Source organism: Solea solea, chromosome 15 (genome assembly GCF_958295425.1).
Source record: "Solea solea chromosome 15, fSolSol10.1, whole genome shotgun sequence".
In the NCBI taxonomy this organism is placed as follows: domain Eukaryota; kingdom Metazoa; phylum Chordata; class Actinopteri; order Pleuronectiformes; family Soleidae; genus Solea; species Solea solea.
In genome coordinates this window covers 10,079,162-10,097,618 of record NC_081148.1, presented here as the reverse complement: position 1 = coordinate 10,097,618, position 18,457 = coordinate 10,079,162, and the positions used below count along the sequence as shown (strand labels likewise).

The window sequence follows — 18,457 nt, the reverse complement described above, 5'->3', positions numbered from 1 at the left end:
ACAGGGCAGCAAACATGAAGCATAATGAAAACTGTCAGGGTGCAAAAGGTCAACAGATAAAAAACATAGAAACTCTTACAGTGAAGGCATCAACACAAACGTCTGTGGACATGAAAGATTTTCCATTTTTTAAAAAAAATTCATTTTAAATGAATACATAAACATGAAGTTCAGGAACGTGAGCACAGCAGTGTGTAAATGTTCAAGTCTGTGCACAGAAAGAACCACACACACACACACACACACACACACACACACAGTCATAAATGAGTCATTAATTAGGGCTCGGATGTTTGCACACACCCAGAGAGACACACCCTGGGACAAGCCTCACAATTACACTTTCCTCAGCATGTCTTGACAGCTCTGGCTTCTTTGTGAAAGTGGGTGGAGAGAGAGAGAAAGAAGTGCTAGAGAGGAGGGGAAAATGACATGAGGGTAAGAAATACTGTGAATGGGTGAGGAGGACAGACGTAAGAGAGAGAGGGAGAGAGGGAGAGAGGGAGGAGGTTTGATAATGAAAGTAAATAAAACAGGAAAATGTTCATCACTGGAGCAGGCAGAGGAAGAAATAAGAAATTAAAAGTATACTTGTAAACACTTGATTTGTTTGACAAAAACTTTTTGTCTGTAATGACTGATAGAATATGAGTTATGGTTAGCTAACTATTCAAAACCCTAATCTGACATCTTTTGAAATGCTGGGTCCTGCAAATAAGATAAGATATTCGTAATTTAGTATCAAACAGGGAAAAAAATGTAATGTTACAGGAGCACAGATAGTAAAATTAAAGGTAATAAATAGTTCAGGAAGTATACAATTATAGAGAAGTATTAGAAGTAAAAAATATAAAATAATATAGACAATATATAGTGTACTGTATATATAACATGCTCACATGGCACAGATCTGTGTCACAGGTGCACTCTTGGTAAATTGCAGTGGGAATAATACACAACTTCTTATATGGTTTATAGGTCACATCTTCAGTCTTTACAAAATGTGTTCTCATGTGTCGTTGAGTCAAAATCATGATTCATTTTGTATCGCATATTTTTTTTTTAAAGTGGGAGTAGTGATTATTGTGCAAAGGTCACAAAACGGACCATTTTTCCTCTATTTTTGTTCATAAAAACGAGCCAAGCCAACTTTGAAATGTGATGTATTTCCAAATGTTCACAAATTCAATCCTATTTATTTATGTATTTTAAATGTGAGTACCTTTTGCTCAGGTGTATTTATATAGTTGGTGAAAATGGAAACAAAAATCATGTCACCAGATTGCCTATAGGCTGTGCTGAAAAAAAGAGATATAAGACACTCTATATTGCACATTCTTATAGCCTCCGTATATACATTTAAAGATGGTAATAATAAAGAAAAAGCTGCCTAAAGGGTTAAAAACCCTGAATCTGACAAAGAAAAGCACCACATCTTTAAGATAAGATATTCCTTATTTAGTTCCAAAACAGGGGAAACTGTAATGTTACAGGAACAGGAGGACAAAAAGTATAAGTATAAAATGATAGGAAAATATTAAATGTGAGAAGTAAAACAAATACAATTATATATACACTATATAAACTGTGTTAAACTCCAAACTCACGTGCATATTTCTGTCGCTTAATAACTAATCAGTTTACTGTAGATGTTCACATGCAGCTTGAAGGAACTCAGGAATTATATGATCTGTGATTCTACATGAACGCCACAAGAGGTCAGGCTTGATCCATAAAAAGAATGTCTCTCTCTTTCTCTCTCTATGTCTCTCTCCAGGTGAACTTGACCTTTGTCTGTAGAGACATCAGAAAAAGAGATTTTATAAAGTGCCAATTAAAACAACATAAAGGTAATAAGGGTCAGTTGTCTCTTTCCACTACATGCGCTGTGTCAAGTGACTGTCAGTGGGGGTTGGTTTCGATCTGCCTGCTTGGTGGTTTCCACTGAGAAGAAGAGCCAGAAGAGCACTGAGCTGTTCCCCTCACATTCTCCCCAGGGTTCTCCCCACTGTTCTGCCACCTCATACTGGGATCAGGGCCCCGAGGCTTTTAGGACACGATCTGGGTTCAGAAGTCACTGTGAGGGACTGGCCACGCCGTCAGAACACTCATGAATCACATGAGACTTATGAAGCTACAGGATATACATAGGTACATTGATGACCTGGATTACCAGCAGATGCAAATATTACACCTGTACAAACATTGTCCTGTGCACAAAGAAGGAAATGTGTTGTGCATATCATATTTATGTCACCACAAGAGATGTTTCTTTTTATACATTTGAATATATGTAAAGTAAAATTCAGCACCTTTTAGAGAGTTAAGAAACACAGTGAGATTGGCTGTTGTTGACACAGTCAGTGTACAGAGACAATGACCAGGTTACAAAGTCATGGCTGCTACACTTTTATTTTGAAACTCTGTGACATACTATCACGAATATCATTTTTGACTTTTTCACCTGTATGGCAGGGGTCTCAAACTTGCGGCCCGTGGGCCACATGCTGCCTTCCAGTTGATATCCTGTGGCCCACCACTTCATACCAAGTTATAATTTGTATTTATTTCTTTACGTTTTTTAAAGGCAAAGATTCATTTTACATCATAAATACATTTTTATTTCTCAGTTATATATTGTTCCATGTGAAATATCATAAAAAATATTGTTATTGCAACATGTTTGATATAAAAAGTTGGACTTTTTGGGGAATTGACTAACATCTTCACGTTCAATTTTATAGACAAATTGCTCACCTTGTGAGTTTTAATGATCGCCGAATGAAACTTCATCAACTGATGTTGCTATATCCTAAACTCTGTACATTTAATTAAATAAAGACCTGTATCATTGAAAGCACTTTCAGACATAATGTATAAAGTCATGATTATTTCTGACGGGATATGCAGATTTACTAAACATATTCAGTTTTAAAGGGTTTCATTTCTAAGTTTAAAAAGCTGGCATACGACGGCGCCAACAACAAAACAACGACACAAAAGAAAAAATGTGAACAATGTGAAATGATGTTCTCTTTCAAAACAAAGTGGTGGAGGAACTAAAATACATTGAGTTAATAAACTTAATCGCATTACAAGTATTTGTTCCTTCTCATTTTGAACAGTGCATTATGTTTCAAACTGCTATATATGTTCTCCCTCGGTTGTAAAATAGTTTCCCGTTTGCTGATGACTGCGGCGTTTTGCTTTCACCACTTCCACACCCAGCGAGTATCAGTCACCCTCACCTGTGACTCAACAAACATGTGATGTGTGATTCAACAAAATAACCTGTAAAAATTCTTACAGCATTAAATCATAAGCATTATTGATAAGTGCCTCATCTGTAAATGACAACATCTAAACAGCTCATGCAGGTGTTTTGTTTGTACGTGTCTGAAGAGCTTAACACATGCTGAGACACAGATGAAATATCGAAAGTCGTATTGGTTTCATTTTTCTTTTTTCTTTCTTTTTTTTATATGGCTTTTAGTTTCATTTAGTTTAATCACCTGTTGTATAAAATAAACACCAATAAAATTTGAGTTACTGTTCACCACATGAGACGGTAAGAAATGAACTGGGGTTTCCAGTGTTTTGGACACAACACAGAACAAGGAGTCTTTCCTCAGGGAGGGGAAATGAAAACAGTAAGTAGGGAGTGAATCAGCACAGGAGTATTACAAAATCCAGTTAGGTAACATTACAGACAACATGTCTTTCCTGACACTGTTAAACCACATATAAGTTTAATTAAACTGATAATTGAAACATATCTCCATACTTTTATGTCATAATTAAACCTTTGGTGGACAAATGTGTAGTCTATTTTGTACAATTGTGTTTTTATTCTAATATGATGCTGTGGATTCCATGTGTAACATAAACTGGTTCCTGGTGAAAAAAAAAACAAATTGTCCATGCAAACTGAATAACTGTGAGGTTTTAAACTGTTTAATGAACTCATAATCACTCACCAGAGTTGAATAAAATACTGGGAATCAACACTGAACTTTGTATGTCCGTGCTGTCTAAATGTACCATGTCTGCCTGTCTGTCACCTGTTCCCACTACATGTAATAGAAAGTCACGTGGAACAGTTGGAACAGAAACAGTTGTGACAGCTTTCACACTGGTAAACCACACAAAACAGCTGGCGTACTCTGCCACACAACAGTGGCTTTTTGCTGCTTGTTTTCATGTAACCGTGATCTTCCGCCTCTGACATATGCTGTCACTTGGCGGCAAGTTTTTGTCTGCATGGGCCGGTGTTAGCTGCAAATGCGTTGCTGTTATTCAGATGCAGAATCGTAAAATGTCAACAACATCCTCCTGCACAAACTGAGCTATACAAACACATTTGTGTTTTTTTCTAAAAGATGTAAAAATATTGTGTGGTCCGTTGTTTATTTCATTGTGAAGCAGGATTTGTAAATAAACAAGTCACTGGTCTAAAGTGATGAGGTTTCACAGCAGGGCATGACATAATTCCATATTTTTTTCTGTTACTAAACAATAAACAAAATAAAAGAGCCGACATATACTATTATTATTTTGTACAAGTATTATTACAGATGTTGTATTATTATTATTATACAAAATCAACTCATTTGATTTTAGGGGCCTTCAATAAAAAAAATTAGACTCTAAAAACCTGATGCTTTTTGTATGTGTTTATGTGTGTGTGTGTGTGTGAGAGAGAGAGAGTTAAATAGTGAGTTCATTTCCTAAAAAAAATGAAGAGTGTTGTGAGGCTAAAAAATATCTGTTTTTGAATAAATAAATAAATAAGTTAAGTAAAGTACATTGATGATGACCATTACATGATGTGTGACCTCTGTTTCTCCGTCAGTGATGCACGGTTGGTGGCAAATACTATTCTATGTCGAGGAACACGGAAGACTCCCCCCTGGCGGTAGAGAGTTGTACCTGCCCCCAGTTGTGACAGAGAGAGAGAGAGCGAGAGAGAGAGAGAGAGAGAGAGAGAGGAACATGGGTGGACGGAAAGTCCCTGTGTGGAAATCCCCTTGACTCGGGTTGTTTCCTTACACAAAAAACTATCCGTCGCAGACATGTGTGCTCTTTTGAAAGGTTTCGCGACCTGCGAGCGCTCCAGCAGCATTGAGGTGGTGTTGGAGAAGGAAAGAGACGGTTTGAATGGCGCCGTGGACCGCAGCGGTGAGGCTGAGTGAAGTGGCTGAGCAGAGAGAGGACTAGCCTGAGCATCCGGGAGGGCTTTGTTATCATCACCACCCCGACATATTACACAGGTAAGACGGTCGCTCTACTAACACCCCGCCTCCCTCCCTCCTCCTGTGTCTCCACATGTGGACAACATCCCTCACCAAGGGGGCGACACTTGGCGGTTCGAGCGCGTCTGGGGCCTTGACTTGTGTGTGGTCGTGTTTGTGGGGACACGGGAGGAAGCCTGGAGCCTGCTTCACGACAGTGGCTGCTCGCTTTGACAGCCATTGTTTACTAAAGACGTCACCCTCCAGCGGATTGACTGGACATTTAAAACGGCAGCCTAATGTAGCGCGGTGTCGACACCCGCGGTGCCGTCAACGCTACATTGTTTCAAAGGTAGTTGTCATTGGAATTACGTAAGCCTCTAACGTCAGCAAAGTCTCCTGTTATTGTGTGTGTGTTATTTTGTTTCATGTAGCCAGTCGTCCTCACACCGCAGCGTCCACGCCACTCTGGCTGAAGTCTTCCCGTGGAAGCACCACCACCACAACAACAACAGCTGTAAATGAACCATGTCAGGCCAGGTGTCTGTTGTCTGCTCCCTCATGTGACTGAGTAGCCAGCCCCTTTAGCAGGGCCTAGTCTGTTGTTGCACCTGCTGCTGTTTGGGTAGTAAAGGCACACAGGCTACTACTGAACCTAAAAGCCTAAGTGCTGCACAAAGGTGTTCACACAATTTAGAAGTTAAACCGGACTTACTGACTCACTGGCAATTCCAAAATGTGTAATTTAAGGATGTTGTTGCGAGTTACAAAACAAAAAAGTCAGCACATCTCCAGGCCTGCTTGCTGACCATCACTTTCTACTTCCTGTGTGCTGACATTCTCCTCATTTTGGGGAGGTGAAATGTGTCCTGTATGAGTGGCACTAGGTTTGTGCAATATGTTCAAAAATAATAATTAAAGATGAAGTCTAAAGCAGTTAATAACATTGCTAGTTTGTCCAGTGCATTAACATTTTATACATTTATATTGAACCTTTTGTCGCTTTAATACTGAAAGAAAACGTTTTGTGATCCATTTTGTTACTGAATTTAAGAATTTAACCCTCATGTTCAGTGACACTAAAACTGATGTTTTCTAACTGAAAAGAAGCATCTTTGCAAACTTTTGGTTGTTTTGTAATTCCTCAAGGAGGTTATGTTTGTGGCTGAGTTAGTCAGACATACTTTGATGTAATTATTTATGGATATGTAGGTTATGTTTGTGGAAACTGTGGTAAGATATTAGTATTGCTTCCGATGCAGGAATCAACGTTTGTCATTCAGTTTATAGCCTCAACTTGTATTTTAAGCCAAGTTTGGAGCAATGGACGGCTCACGGGAGATGTATGCAAAAGTGTTATCCCCAGATAAAAAAGTTTAGGAAACATTTTTGTTGGGAAAGGTGTTTGTAAGGGACGAGGCCTTGGGCAGCAGCCTGTGTGACCTTCAGTGTTGCCTGGCAAGCCATGGGTGGCCTCCAGCTGAGGACTGGAAACCACCAGTTTGTTGTTGAAAGGCTTTGAGCTCAGTGGGACACTGGGAAGCCTTGTTGGAGGGGAACTCTCAAAACCCATCCAGACGAAAAGGAGAATTAACAGCACAAACGTGGGATAAAAAAGGGTTCTCTGTGTACTTTTCTTTTTTTTCTCCAGTGTAAAGCACCAGCATCCGCAGTTGGGATGATCCTGCATGTCGGGTTATTTCCCAAACAAACTGTAAATTAACTTGTGTCTTGAGCCTCAATTAATAAAGGAAGGGGACTCTCCACTGAAAATTTCCCACCAGTCTGTTCTATTATTTTCTACTGTACTGTTGTGCAAAATAGCATATCCGCTCCCCTTTCTCTCCATACAGTTTCCAGGTTGTTTGGTCTTCGGTGGTTGGTGCCTCCTCCTCCTCCTCTACTCCTCCCTGTTGCTCTTCGTCCCTTCCCTCCATCCGCCCGACCAGTCGTTCGCCATGTCGCAGGGTCAGAACTTCCTCCCCAAATTCCTGTTTGTCTCCAACCTGCTGAAGGCGGTAAAGATCCGTCAGCGAGTGCCCAACGACGTGGTGAAGCCGGCAGCGGCTGGCGGCCTGATGCACCACCTGCGGAGTATGCACAGGTACACTCTGGAGATGATCGCCATGAACCACTTCCCGCAGGCCTTCAGGGAGGTGGTGCAGGCTGCTATCCTGGACCGAGCCATGCAGGCCTCATTGGAGCAGGAGAAGAAGCTCAACTGGTGTCGGGAGGTGAAGAAGATGGTGCCCTTACGTACCAATGGTAAGAGAGATTCTGCTGGTGCTGTGTTGGGGAGTTGTGCTGGAGTCTGCAGCAAAACCACTTGTGTGTGGTTTTCACACTTGTGCATGAGGCTCCATGGAAAATGTAAGCACTTAAGTGAGACTTTGAGATGTTTTATCTCGGATTTAAAACAATGAGCATGAGGATCTGGTTACAGTCGAGGCAGAGTCCAACAGATTCAACAGTCAGTGACAGAGTCTTTTGCTTTGGTTTCATTTTCTGTGATAGAGGTTATTTAAATTCTCAGATGTCATTACTCACAAGCAGAGTTACTGTAAGTGACAATAACCGAGTGCCACAGCTTCCATTTCACACACACTCATTTAGCAGCCCTTTTGGTTTTACTCTACAAAGCTGGGCACTGAGTTCAGTCAGACCTCTGCTAAGTCATGTTTTCTGTTGCGTGGATGTTGTAACACGGGAACATCCCGGGGTAGGGTCTGGTTACTTCTGATCACTGCTCTGTACTGGGAAATTCTCTGGCGTCACATGCAGGACTGTTATTTACTGTCGATGATGTCTCAGACCGAACTATTTCCACAGTTTTTTATTTACAAGCTTTGGGGCACGTCCCCTTCTTTCTGTGTAGGTGTGTGAGGAGTGGATCTTAAACAACTGAAATCATTTTAACTTCCCCACAGATGTGTCACAGCTCAATAGGTCTTGTTAAATCAAATGTGACCGAACTGTGTCACATTGTCTCTTTGCCGAGACTTTTTTTTTATCAGCTAAAATTTAGACAGGTGTGTGTGTGTGTATGTACATCAAACTTTGGTCTATTTTTAAACAAAGAATCTAATATTGTAATGGAAACAGCATTCAGGGAAACACCAGTCGCATTCACACCAGAAGAAGGAAGCAGAAATGAAGTGGTGTTAACTTTGTCTTAACCATGTGAGTTTCCAGAGGAAATGGTTTCTTTCTTATTAGAAGTGAGTACAAATATTTAGCAGTGAGAAATTCCCGTATAGATGTGTTCTCCGAATTTGCTTTGAACAGTAACAGGATGGGTCAGGAACTTGCTCTGGGTTTCATCTGATGTCCTCATGCGTGTCTTTTGCGTATAGTGAAACTCTTAATGAAGGGCCCTGTTGGAAGTTGGTCATTACTGAAGTAGTTACTGTAACTCAAATCAATACATGGTTCCTCTTCAGAAAGACCCCTGAGCTGACGAGTAGCTGCCAGTAACATGGATGGAATTTCCTGGCTTGCTATGGATGATGTCAGAAAGATGAGGCAGAATGTCTAACTCTGAAGGACCCAGACGTGACTTTGAACAGAGGACGGACAATACACACACACACACACACACACACACAGGACTGACTGCTGCTGAGTCACTGGAACTCAGCACACACAGAGAAAGAGACAGAGAGGGAACAGGAGTCGGTTATTGAGTGTCCAATGAGTACAGGTCATATTAATTAAGCTTCTCAGAGTCTTAACATTTCATCTGGGACCTAAATTTACCTGCTCGCCCAAACTCTTTGACTCAAGTCTTTATCTTTTGTGAACGTATTAAAACATCTCAACTCCCAAAATCAAACATCCTAATTAAACGTGCAGTCCCTGGCAATTACAATGAAGGGGTCATATCCTTTTTCCTGTTTCAATCAACGTTTCCGCCCACGGAAGAAACGCGTTGCAAACATTCAGTGTGTCTTCTGTCTTCAAAGTCTAGATGCATCCAAGGGGTTTTCCCAAACAGCATCCCGTGTCTGTCATGTGTCTCCTAACAGGCAAGATTTGTTCAGCTATATTATACTGGCTCTATGTACTGTGGTAGCAGGGAGGAACGTTACGCTGCCACTGTGTTGAGCTTGACAAGGAAAGACTTATTTTATTTATTTTACTTATTATTTGGATAGTTTAACACCGAGCACTACTGTTCTTTTCAGGACAGAAAGAAACGTGCTGCTGGTTGGACTAGTTAATGATGTCTAACCAAAAAAACATTGATGTTGTGAACGCACATCATTTGAAACTTATATTACCTGTATGAGAAACAAATGAGGATCAAGAGATGGTTTTTCTGCTCGCCTTTTCAGGAAGTGTCCCAGCTTGTCACAGAGGAAGTGTCTATTTATAAACTGATGGGACCAACAGACTGTCTTTCATCCTTCGCCATCAGGCAGCTTTATTCAGGGTCAAAAAGTCTGTGTGCACAAGAGGAACCAATTAAACAGGCGTGTTTGTGCGTTTGTGCTCATTTCTGTTTGCCTCTGTGTGTGTGTATGTCTGTGCACGGGGCTGTCGAAGGTGTTCTTTCTCTCTAGAGGGCCATTTGTTTATTTATTTATTTATTTATTTACTTACGTTTGTTGAGCGTGATACTAGAGTGCCGGAATGCTAGGACTTAGCTCGTCGGAGTATAGCAATATTCTTCCATGTATCACATTACATTACATTCAACCATGTATCACATTACAGTCACCTTGCACCACAGGTAATTTTTTTTTAATTTTTTTTTTTTTAAGGAATCTGATCTGTTTTTGCCTATGGCATGAACACAAATCATGGGCTTTTATACTCCTTGTTGTGTAGGTCAACTTTTCAAAACTCTTCCTTCCTGCACACATTGTACTGTGTAACGATCATAGATCAGTTAGTGTTTGTTTCATTTTGATGCAGCAGTTTTATAAATAAAGAAAAAAGGTGCAGTTATTCAGGTGTGTGTGGGTGTGGGTGTGTGTGTGGGTGGGTGTGTGTGTGTGTGTGTGCGAGATCTGTTGCCAGTGAACGGAGCGATAAATCATGAAGATAAAACAAAAAAACCACATTTGAGTAGATTGATGCATGTGACAGCACATGTTATCTTAGCACTCCCTAATCATAGCTTTCATTGGGTGTTGATAGCCATAGTTGTAAAGATAACATTCCATCCTGTCCAAGTCACGCCCCTGTGGAAAGTCCAGGACCAGCCAAGTAGCGCTGATGCATTTGGATAATAGGAAAGTAACAGGCGCGTGCGCACACACACACACACACACACACACACACACACACACACATACACACACAATAGGCAGAAGTTCACACAGGGAAATTCCTGTGTTTGGTGTGCAGCAGGGTTTTTTTTTTTAAACTACACAAACCGACAAACATGGGCTCTCCTGTTTCACAATGACAAAAAGACCCAGATTTGCCATAGGATACTAAATGAAATTCCAAGGTTTCAGTCAATGTGCTCTCTCACACGGAAATGCCTTTTGTGAAAACTCTTCATCTCTCTGTGAAAAGTTAGAAGAGGATAAAATAAGTGGTTTTCTTTGACAGAGATCTTCTGGGCAGATTACAGAGTTATATCAGTGACATTTAATTTGTCACAAATGTTTTGAGCTAAATTTCAGGCCATTTTCTCGGAGGCATCGTGGTCGAAGCTGAACTGTCTGTGTGTGTACTTTCAAACATGTGAGGGTCATATAACAGTCTAGACATCAGATAGTGTGACAGCCCACCAGCCTGGAAATCCCCTGGCTTTTGTTACACGCGTGTGTGTGTGTGCAAACTGCAATGGTGTGTACATCTACATATAGACATCCATGTACCTCTGCACAACTTAAGTTTGTGCACCGTGTAAAAACAGTTAGATAACATGCAGTGCTAATATCGTGTTTTTGTGTGTCTTTAGGAGATGGGAACTGTTTGCTCCATGCGGCCTCTCAGTACATGCTGGGCGTTCAGGACACAGACCTGGTGCTTCGGAAAGCCCTCCATAGTGTGTTGAAAGAGACGGACACTGGTGTTTTCAGAGCTCGTTTTCAGGCAGAGCTGCTCCAGTCCCAGGAGTTCACCCAGACCGGACTCCGATACACCACCATGGTGCGTGTGCTATTGAGACAATGCATTTGCAACATACACATAAACACACATTTTTTTACTAGTATAGCTTATTACAGGTCATTCATTGTACAATCCCGCATGTGCAGAAAAGTTTGTATCCTAAGTATTTCTGTGTTTCTGCACCTTGTTTGTGTCACAGAACTGGGAGGAGGAGTGGGAAAAGATTGTAAAGATGGCATCTCCGGTCTCCAGTAGCAATGGCCTCCAGTTTGACTCTCTGGAGGACATTCACATCTTCGTCCTCTCAAACATTCTACGCAGACCCATCATTGTCATCGCAGGTAGGCACGTACTATTATTGAAATGTATTATAACTGCACCTTGGTAGCCATTTAAGACTCCATAGTCTGTGGCATCAAGATGCCAGTTATAGTGAAGCTGAACGACTCACATGTCAGAGACCTCATTTTCTGTTTGGTGTTTCTAAAGTATTTATTGTGCTTTAATTCATCACCTCCCATCTATTTTGGCTGGTAGATGTAGAGATGATGTTTTGCAGAAGCTTTTTTGAAAGTATGTCTGAGTTTTTCCTGTTTTTAAATGTGTCATTTTTGCCTTGTACTTGACAGTTAAATGCAGTGTTTTTGCACTGGTGCTAATTATTAGCATCAGTTACCTCCTTCCAAACAATGAAAAGTCTGTTCTTCCTCCAAGGAATATGCAGACAATATGTCTATAAATAAGTGCTCTAAAAACAACTTGTTCTTGGACACTTATTTTCTGTTCTTTTAACAGACCAGGTGGTCAGGAGTATGAAATCTGGCTCCTCCATCTCTCCACTGAATGTGGGTGGGATTTATTTGCCGCTACACTGGCCTCCCACAGAGTGCTACAAATACCCAATAGTGCTCGGCTATGACTCCCAGCACTTTGCACCCCTCATCACCATCAAAGACAGTGGTCCAGGTAGGAAACACTAACAGGCCAGTGTAATGTAGCTGACATGACAAAAGGGAGAAAGGACGAGGCATTTTCTGAGATTTTTGTCGGTCTGAATTTCTCAGAGATCCGAGCAGTGCCGCTGATCAACCCAGGGCGGGGGGACTTTGAGGAGCTGAAGGTCCACTTCCTGATGGAGAAAGAACAGCAGCAGAAAGAGAAGTTTCTGAAAGACTACCTATTACTGATAGAGATCCCCGTCATTGGCTTGGGTTACGATGTCCTAAGGATAATCAACGCTGCAAGGTATTTATAGAACTTTATTCCAGTCAGGAGAAATCTGTTTTCCTTTTTTCAAATTAAGATCATATCTTGTACTTTGGACTGGACGATATGGCCAAAAATGTATCCTGATACAAAGTTATCAGAAGCAATATGATAATTATGTGTGTTGGTGCAAGACATTATTTATTTCTTTGTTGAATTAATTAATTATTTATGTATATATTGCCCAGCCCTACTTGTACATTATAGAGTTTTAATTAAGCAGTAGAGCTGCACAATTTGCACAAATCATATCATATTGCCATTGACAGATATTACAATTGTGAAAGGATTTATAATTGAAACAGCTGGTATTTTTTGCATCTTAACTGTCATTAAAAAGAAAAAAATGGCATCTGTTTACAAACATGTTTTACCCGTGAAATTTTGAATAGTTTGCAATTAACTGTGCAGCATGAATAAGTGATAGTTAATGACGTTTATGAACATGTTGTATGTCTCTGTTCCTCAGGCTGGATGAAGGCAATCTCCCTGAAGACATGAACCTGATGGAGGACTACCTGCAGCTTGTCAACCATGAGTACCAGCGCTGGCAGGAGGACAAGGAGCAGGCATGGGCTGCCCAGCCACAGCGCCCGCCACCCTTCTCCGTCTCCCAGCTTTCCCTCATCGAAATTCGCTGTGCCACACCAAGATGCACCTTCTATGTCTCTGTGGACACGCAGCCTCATTGTCACGAGTGCTTTGAGAAGCGACAGGCCACCACTGGTGGAGGAACGAGGATAGAAGGGGTGGTACAAGCCAAAGGGACAGGGGTACAAGGTGGGGTGGGTGTGATCAGAGGATCAGAGACTGAAGTGAACTCTAGAGGCACCCGAAGCAGCAGCCCCCCATCCTCTTCATCTGGGAGAGGGGTTGTCATATCCAGCCCCCGTTCTGCACCCCCCACAGCTCCCAGCCTCAGCTTGTATAGTGAAACCCATGCCATGAAGTGCAAGACACCTGGCTGCCTCTTCACTCTTAGCGTAGAGCATGATGGACTTTGTGAGCGATGCTTCAACTCCAGGCAGAACCATGGACTACCAGGAGCTGGAACAGCTGCTACAGGACTCCCAGGCCCCAATGGGGGCCCCATAGTCCCTCACGCTGCCCAGGGCTCTGGCTGGACCCAGTGGGGGGGCTGCGAGACAGAAACAGAACGCTGCAGTATGTGTAGACAGGAGGCATTCAGGATATTCAATGGTCTGTGTCCACCCTGCATGCAGAGACAGCAGGCTCCAGAGAGGGGGGAGCCACAGCAGAGCAACCCCAGAACTGAGGCCTCGTCTTCAGCTTGGAGCCAGGCTAGGGATGCTGAGCGACCATGCCTCACCCTAACCCCAGGGCACACCTCAGCCTGGCAGGCCCCTCTGGCCCGGCCGTGTAAAAGATCTGGTTGCCAGTTCTTTGGGACGCCAGAGAAGTTGGGTTTCTGCACTATTTGCTACGTTGACTATCAGACCAACCACCGTAAGTTCGAAACAAACAAATGTCCCCAATCTATTTTGGTCAAGTTTTCAATCACGCAAGGACATTATGCCGGACACTCTCTTTTTCAGACATGACGCCTCCAGCTGCTCCGGTGCAGAGCCGGCATGGTTTGGAGGCAGGCTTCCAGAATGCCTCTCGGTGTCGCGGGCCAGGGTGTGGTGCAGTTGGCAAGGCAATGCTGGAGGGTTACTGTGACAAGTGCTACGTTAAAGAGCAGAGTACACGGCTCAACCAAGTGGCACATCGCACACCACACTCCCTCCTCCAGTCGTGGTAGGTGTCTGCCTCACCTTCTTAACTCCATCTCACATACTCTTCACCTTTGGCATAGGTTGTTTGTAGGGCTTGTTATTGATTACAAGATATTGTAATCAAACGTGTGTGTAGATTACAGATACACACAAGTGTTAAGCCCAGTCTGTTTCTTCTTCCTTGGGGAAAGAAAGTTAGTTACCTAGTTGATAGCACAAAACTATTAAAGTTCGATACTCCCGAGCCCGAGTTCACTATGTCTTCATCTTTTAGTTTCTTGTTCTTTCTCTGTGATGCTCGTCCACAACTGACCCTTTCTTTTTCTGCTCACGCTCTCTTTGTACCAAAAGCGCGACCGAGCAGTCAAACCCAGATCTTCACAGCAATCACAGACGCAGACTCAGTGCCGGAGGAGTGGTTGCAGTAACGTTTCCCCGGGTTGCACGGACCTTTGCCCAGAGTGCCACACTCGGGGCCAGGGCAGAGAGGTGGGCAGGCGGGCGCAGGCGCCCAAGGAGAAGTCCAAGCAGCGGTGTCGGACGCAGGGCTGCGACCACTACGCCAATCAAGAGAAACAGGGCTACTGCAACGAGTGTGATCACTTCAAACAGATTTATCGCGGCTGACCACATACGCACCCATGCGCGCAATGGCGGTGACGACACATCTCTAGCACGCCAGAGCCGCTGCCCTGTTGTGGGCACCCCATGCCAGTCAATGCACCTCTGATACTAACTAACAACTAACTAACTAGCTAGTGACTAACTAGTAACCTTATGGCCTGAAAATCAAACCCCCCCATGTAGAATGTGAAGAGAGAATGTGTGAACGTGGGGGGGGGGGGGGGGGGGGGGGGTTTGTGTGTGTGTGTGTGTGTGCGCACACGTGTGTGTCTGTGTGTGTGTGTGTGTGTGTGTGTGTCCAGCGTCCGCAGTAGACATGGCCTCCAGAATACCTCTTTGTGCAATTATTATCATCTGATGTGCTCAGTGCACTTACACGGTGAGAGGTTTGGCTACATGTCAAAGCAACTGACTTAACTCTTGTGTACAATATGTATTTAGAGGTACGTAGTGAATCGTGCCGGACAAAATGATTGTATGTTGACATAACAAGAAGCATCTGACATTGCTTTCTAGACCACAGCCAAGGATTTATACCCCCGTCTGTCTGTCTTAACCTATCTGTGTACCTGTCTGCCTGTCTGTCTACCATTTGTTCTGTAGAATGAGGGATGCAGTAGTCGCGGAAGCCCCGCAACTTATCTGTGGAAGCAGTAAGGAGAAGTGAGCCAAAACTGGACCAAAGCAAAGCAAGTGAAGTGCTAGTCAATTACACGCCATTGTTTAGCTTAGTTCTTCAAAATTATTGATTAATGTCCTTCCACAGTAGACAAAGATTTGCCTAAAAAAAAAGGCTCTTGCAATCAATATTGTAAAATTTTAAAGAATTAATTTTCTTCCATTAGTCAGTCAATAGCAGTGTTGGTTTATATTTTTGAGTTGAATTAAACTTAGTATTGTTACTTATCTGTAAAATGAAGTTATCATTGTGAATTGTTTGATATGTAAAGTGAGAACAGATTTTGTGTCTAACAGTGCAAGACAGACAGGGCAGGCCCCTGCTAGTTTTGGTGCTACATGTTCAGAAATACAAGCCTCTCCATTGTAGCCAACATGCTGGCAGTGTCAGCGGACAGAAGGCAGAGAACACAGTAGAGACAGGACTCATTCTCTCTTTCTATCCCTGCTTTCCTTCCTCTTGGTCCCCCCCCCCCACCCCCCCCCCGCGTCCAAAACAGATCTGTTGCCTTGGTTTTCCTGTTTACCGACCACTTAAGCACCTAGAAGCAAATACATGCACACACATCGACACAACACATCATACAGAAATGTCGTAGTTCCGGTCCTATCAAAACAGGGGATCGCTAACGAATGGAGAAGTTAATGACGAGTGAAGTCTAGACTATTATCCGCCACATAACACACGTTTGCACACAATCCTGCACATGAAAACACTGCTCTGAGAGATTGTACATGCCCCTCCCCTGCCTGAGGTGATGTGTAGGAAAACAAACCCACAAGAGAATGCATCCCTCGCTGCTCCACCCTACTGGATGTGCCAAGGTGACGCGTTCAAAACTTCAGAGAGCACTCCCGTCACCTGCTTTGGCTAAACCTTGTTTATCTGAATGTGTTATGTGCTGCTGTTGCTACGACAGCACAGTATTGGGGCTGATCCTTTTTTTATAAGTTTTGCCTTTAATTAGTGATTAAAAGTTTATGGACCACAGGGGCCTGATCGCTGATCAATGATCGTGGATCTGAGCTCCCACCTATTCAATGCTTTTGTGAATATGGATCTAGGTCCATATTGTTGGACCTTCTAACCTGATGCCTCATCTTCAACATACACACACACACACACACACACACACACATACACAATTAGCGCATGTGTGCGTCTGGAATACGCAAAACTGACATTCCTGTTTTGTTTTTTTGTTTTTGTTTTTTTTTAAATGAATTTTTATTAATTGTAATTTTCTATATTTGGTTTTGTTTCTGCCAAAAAAAAAGTACACGTGCCATCAGTCGCCAAACAGTTGTTGTTACCTCCTTAAAAGTGGCCGGCCTGGAATTTTCTGAACTATTGAGAGTGCTACAGATCGACATCTCAGGTTTTGAGTAACAACCGAAAAATCCCCGACCGGGCACCATCTACTTCGCCCAAGTACGAAGAAATAATATTTGCCTACAGACTAATCTGTAACATTGATCATAGTAACTCTATTGTGATATGAAGTCGAACAGTTATTCCCCTCAGTATCCAGATGTCCATCTGTAGCTCTTGTCAGAAAATCACAGACAAACAGGCTCTCGGTCTGCCTTTTCATTCAACTGTATCTAAAGCTGTCAGGCCTTGCCACGTGTTGATGGCCTGTACGTAGATCTCTGTGTGCTTTAATCACCTCTAGACAAACCTTAATCAATTCAAGGCCAATTAGTGGTCAGCTCATCATTACCCCTTAATAAAGTTTTCGGGGCTCTGGTGGAGTTTGACTGGGAGAGGATCTCGTATGTTGCACATGACTTGTCTAAGCTGCTGAGGCATTTAGGAATGGTACTCCGACTTAGGGACATTCCAGCAGTAGGAAAAGCATCGACTTAAGAGCAGAAAAGTGTAACAAAACATGCAAACGAACGGTGTGGAAGTTTCTTTGTGTGACCTTTCAACAATAGGGTATTGTATGAAAAAAGCCTGGTTTTATTTGTTAAGTATTTATTCATATCAAGATATCTGTATTGTGGGATTCAATAATTATTTATATGTCGTCCTGAAATGAATTATTTTTATTAAGAAATCTGAAATCTGTCTAATGTGGTTCTTGTCTCTGTAGTTATTTGTGTGTGTGTGTGTGTATGTGTGCGTTCATTGCAGCATTACAGAACTTATAACTTTTCCTACAAGCACTTGCACATACAGTATGTGGTTTTTCCACATTTCAACATTGCCCTCTTATTACAGCATTGTGTTGCCTAAATCTTTTTTTTTTTTTTGTAAAGCATTTGTAGCAGATCCATCACCAGTGTAGAAAGTACAGTGGGTGCTAAACAGCCATCACGTCAGAGAGCCAGTTTAGATGTGACACAGTGCACCATTTTCCTATGCTTAACTGGGTTAGTTCATTTTCTTCTTTTCTTCTCCGCCTCCATTGTTCTTAATGCATTTCTTTTTGTTAAACATTTCCATACAAAAAGTTCAAATGGTAATGTTTCTCGTAGGTGCTTTTTTTTTGTCTCAGTTCTGTTATTTCCAGGCTTATGTGAGAGCATCGTGCTTATATAGTGTTTTAAAGGGAACCCCCACCCTTGACCGATTTACTAAGGGGGAGTGTATGATGCAGTGGGAGGGGGAGTTTGAAGAAAGGGGAGATCTGGCAGGGCACATGATGGTGAATTGGTAATAATTATATATAACCATATAAACATGAGCTGGGCAGAGATGACATTTAACAAGTGCGGGAGTGCAGGGTTATGTGTAGGCCCTACCACAGTCAGATTAGTAGGCTGATGTGGTTTCCTGGAAATACCCCAGTGTGCAAATACTCCCCATTGTACAACCGCTCTTTTGCAAAAAGGAGCACAGTT

At 42.4% G+C, this 18,457-nt stretch overlaps 1 protein-coding gene across 1 annotated transcript; it reads left to right on the top strand.

Annotated features, from left to right (window-relative positions):
• Nucleotides 1-4,981: 4,981 nt before the first annotated feature.
• tnfaip3 (tumor necrosis factor, alpha-induced protein 3) lies at nt 4,982-17,681 on the top strand. Its single transcript, XM_058651979.1, is given in 10 exon segments — nt 4,982-5,270; nt 7,085-7,496; nt 11,149-11,339; nt 11,500-11,641; nt 12,096-12,266; nt 12,365-12,545; nt 13,036-14,033; nt 14,123-14,308; nt 14,311-14,327; nt 14,657-17,681. Coding segments are annotated over 9 exon segments (2,469 nt in total). The 5' UTR covers nt 4,982-5,270; nt 7,085-7,189; the 3' UTR covers nt 14,933-17,681.
• The last annotated feature ends 776 nt before the right edge of the window (nt 17,682-18,457 follow it).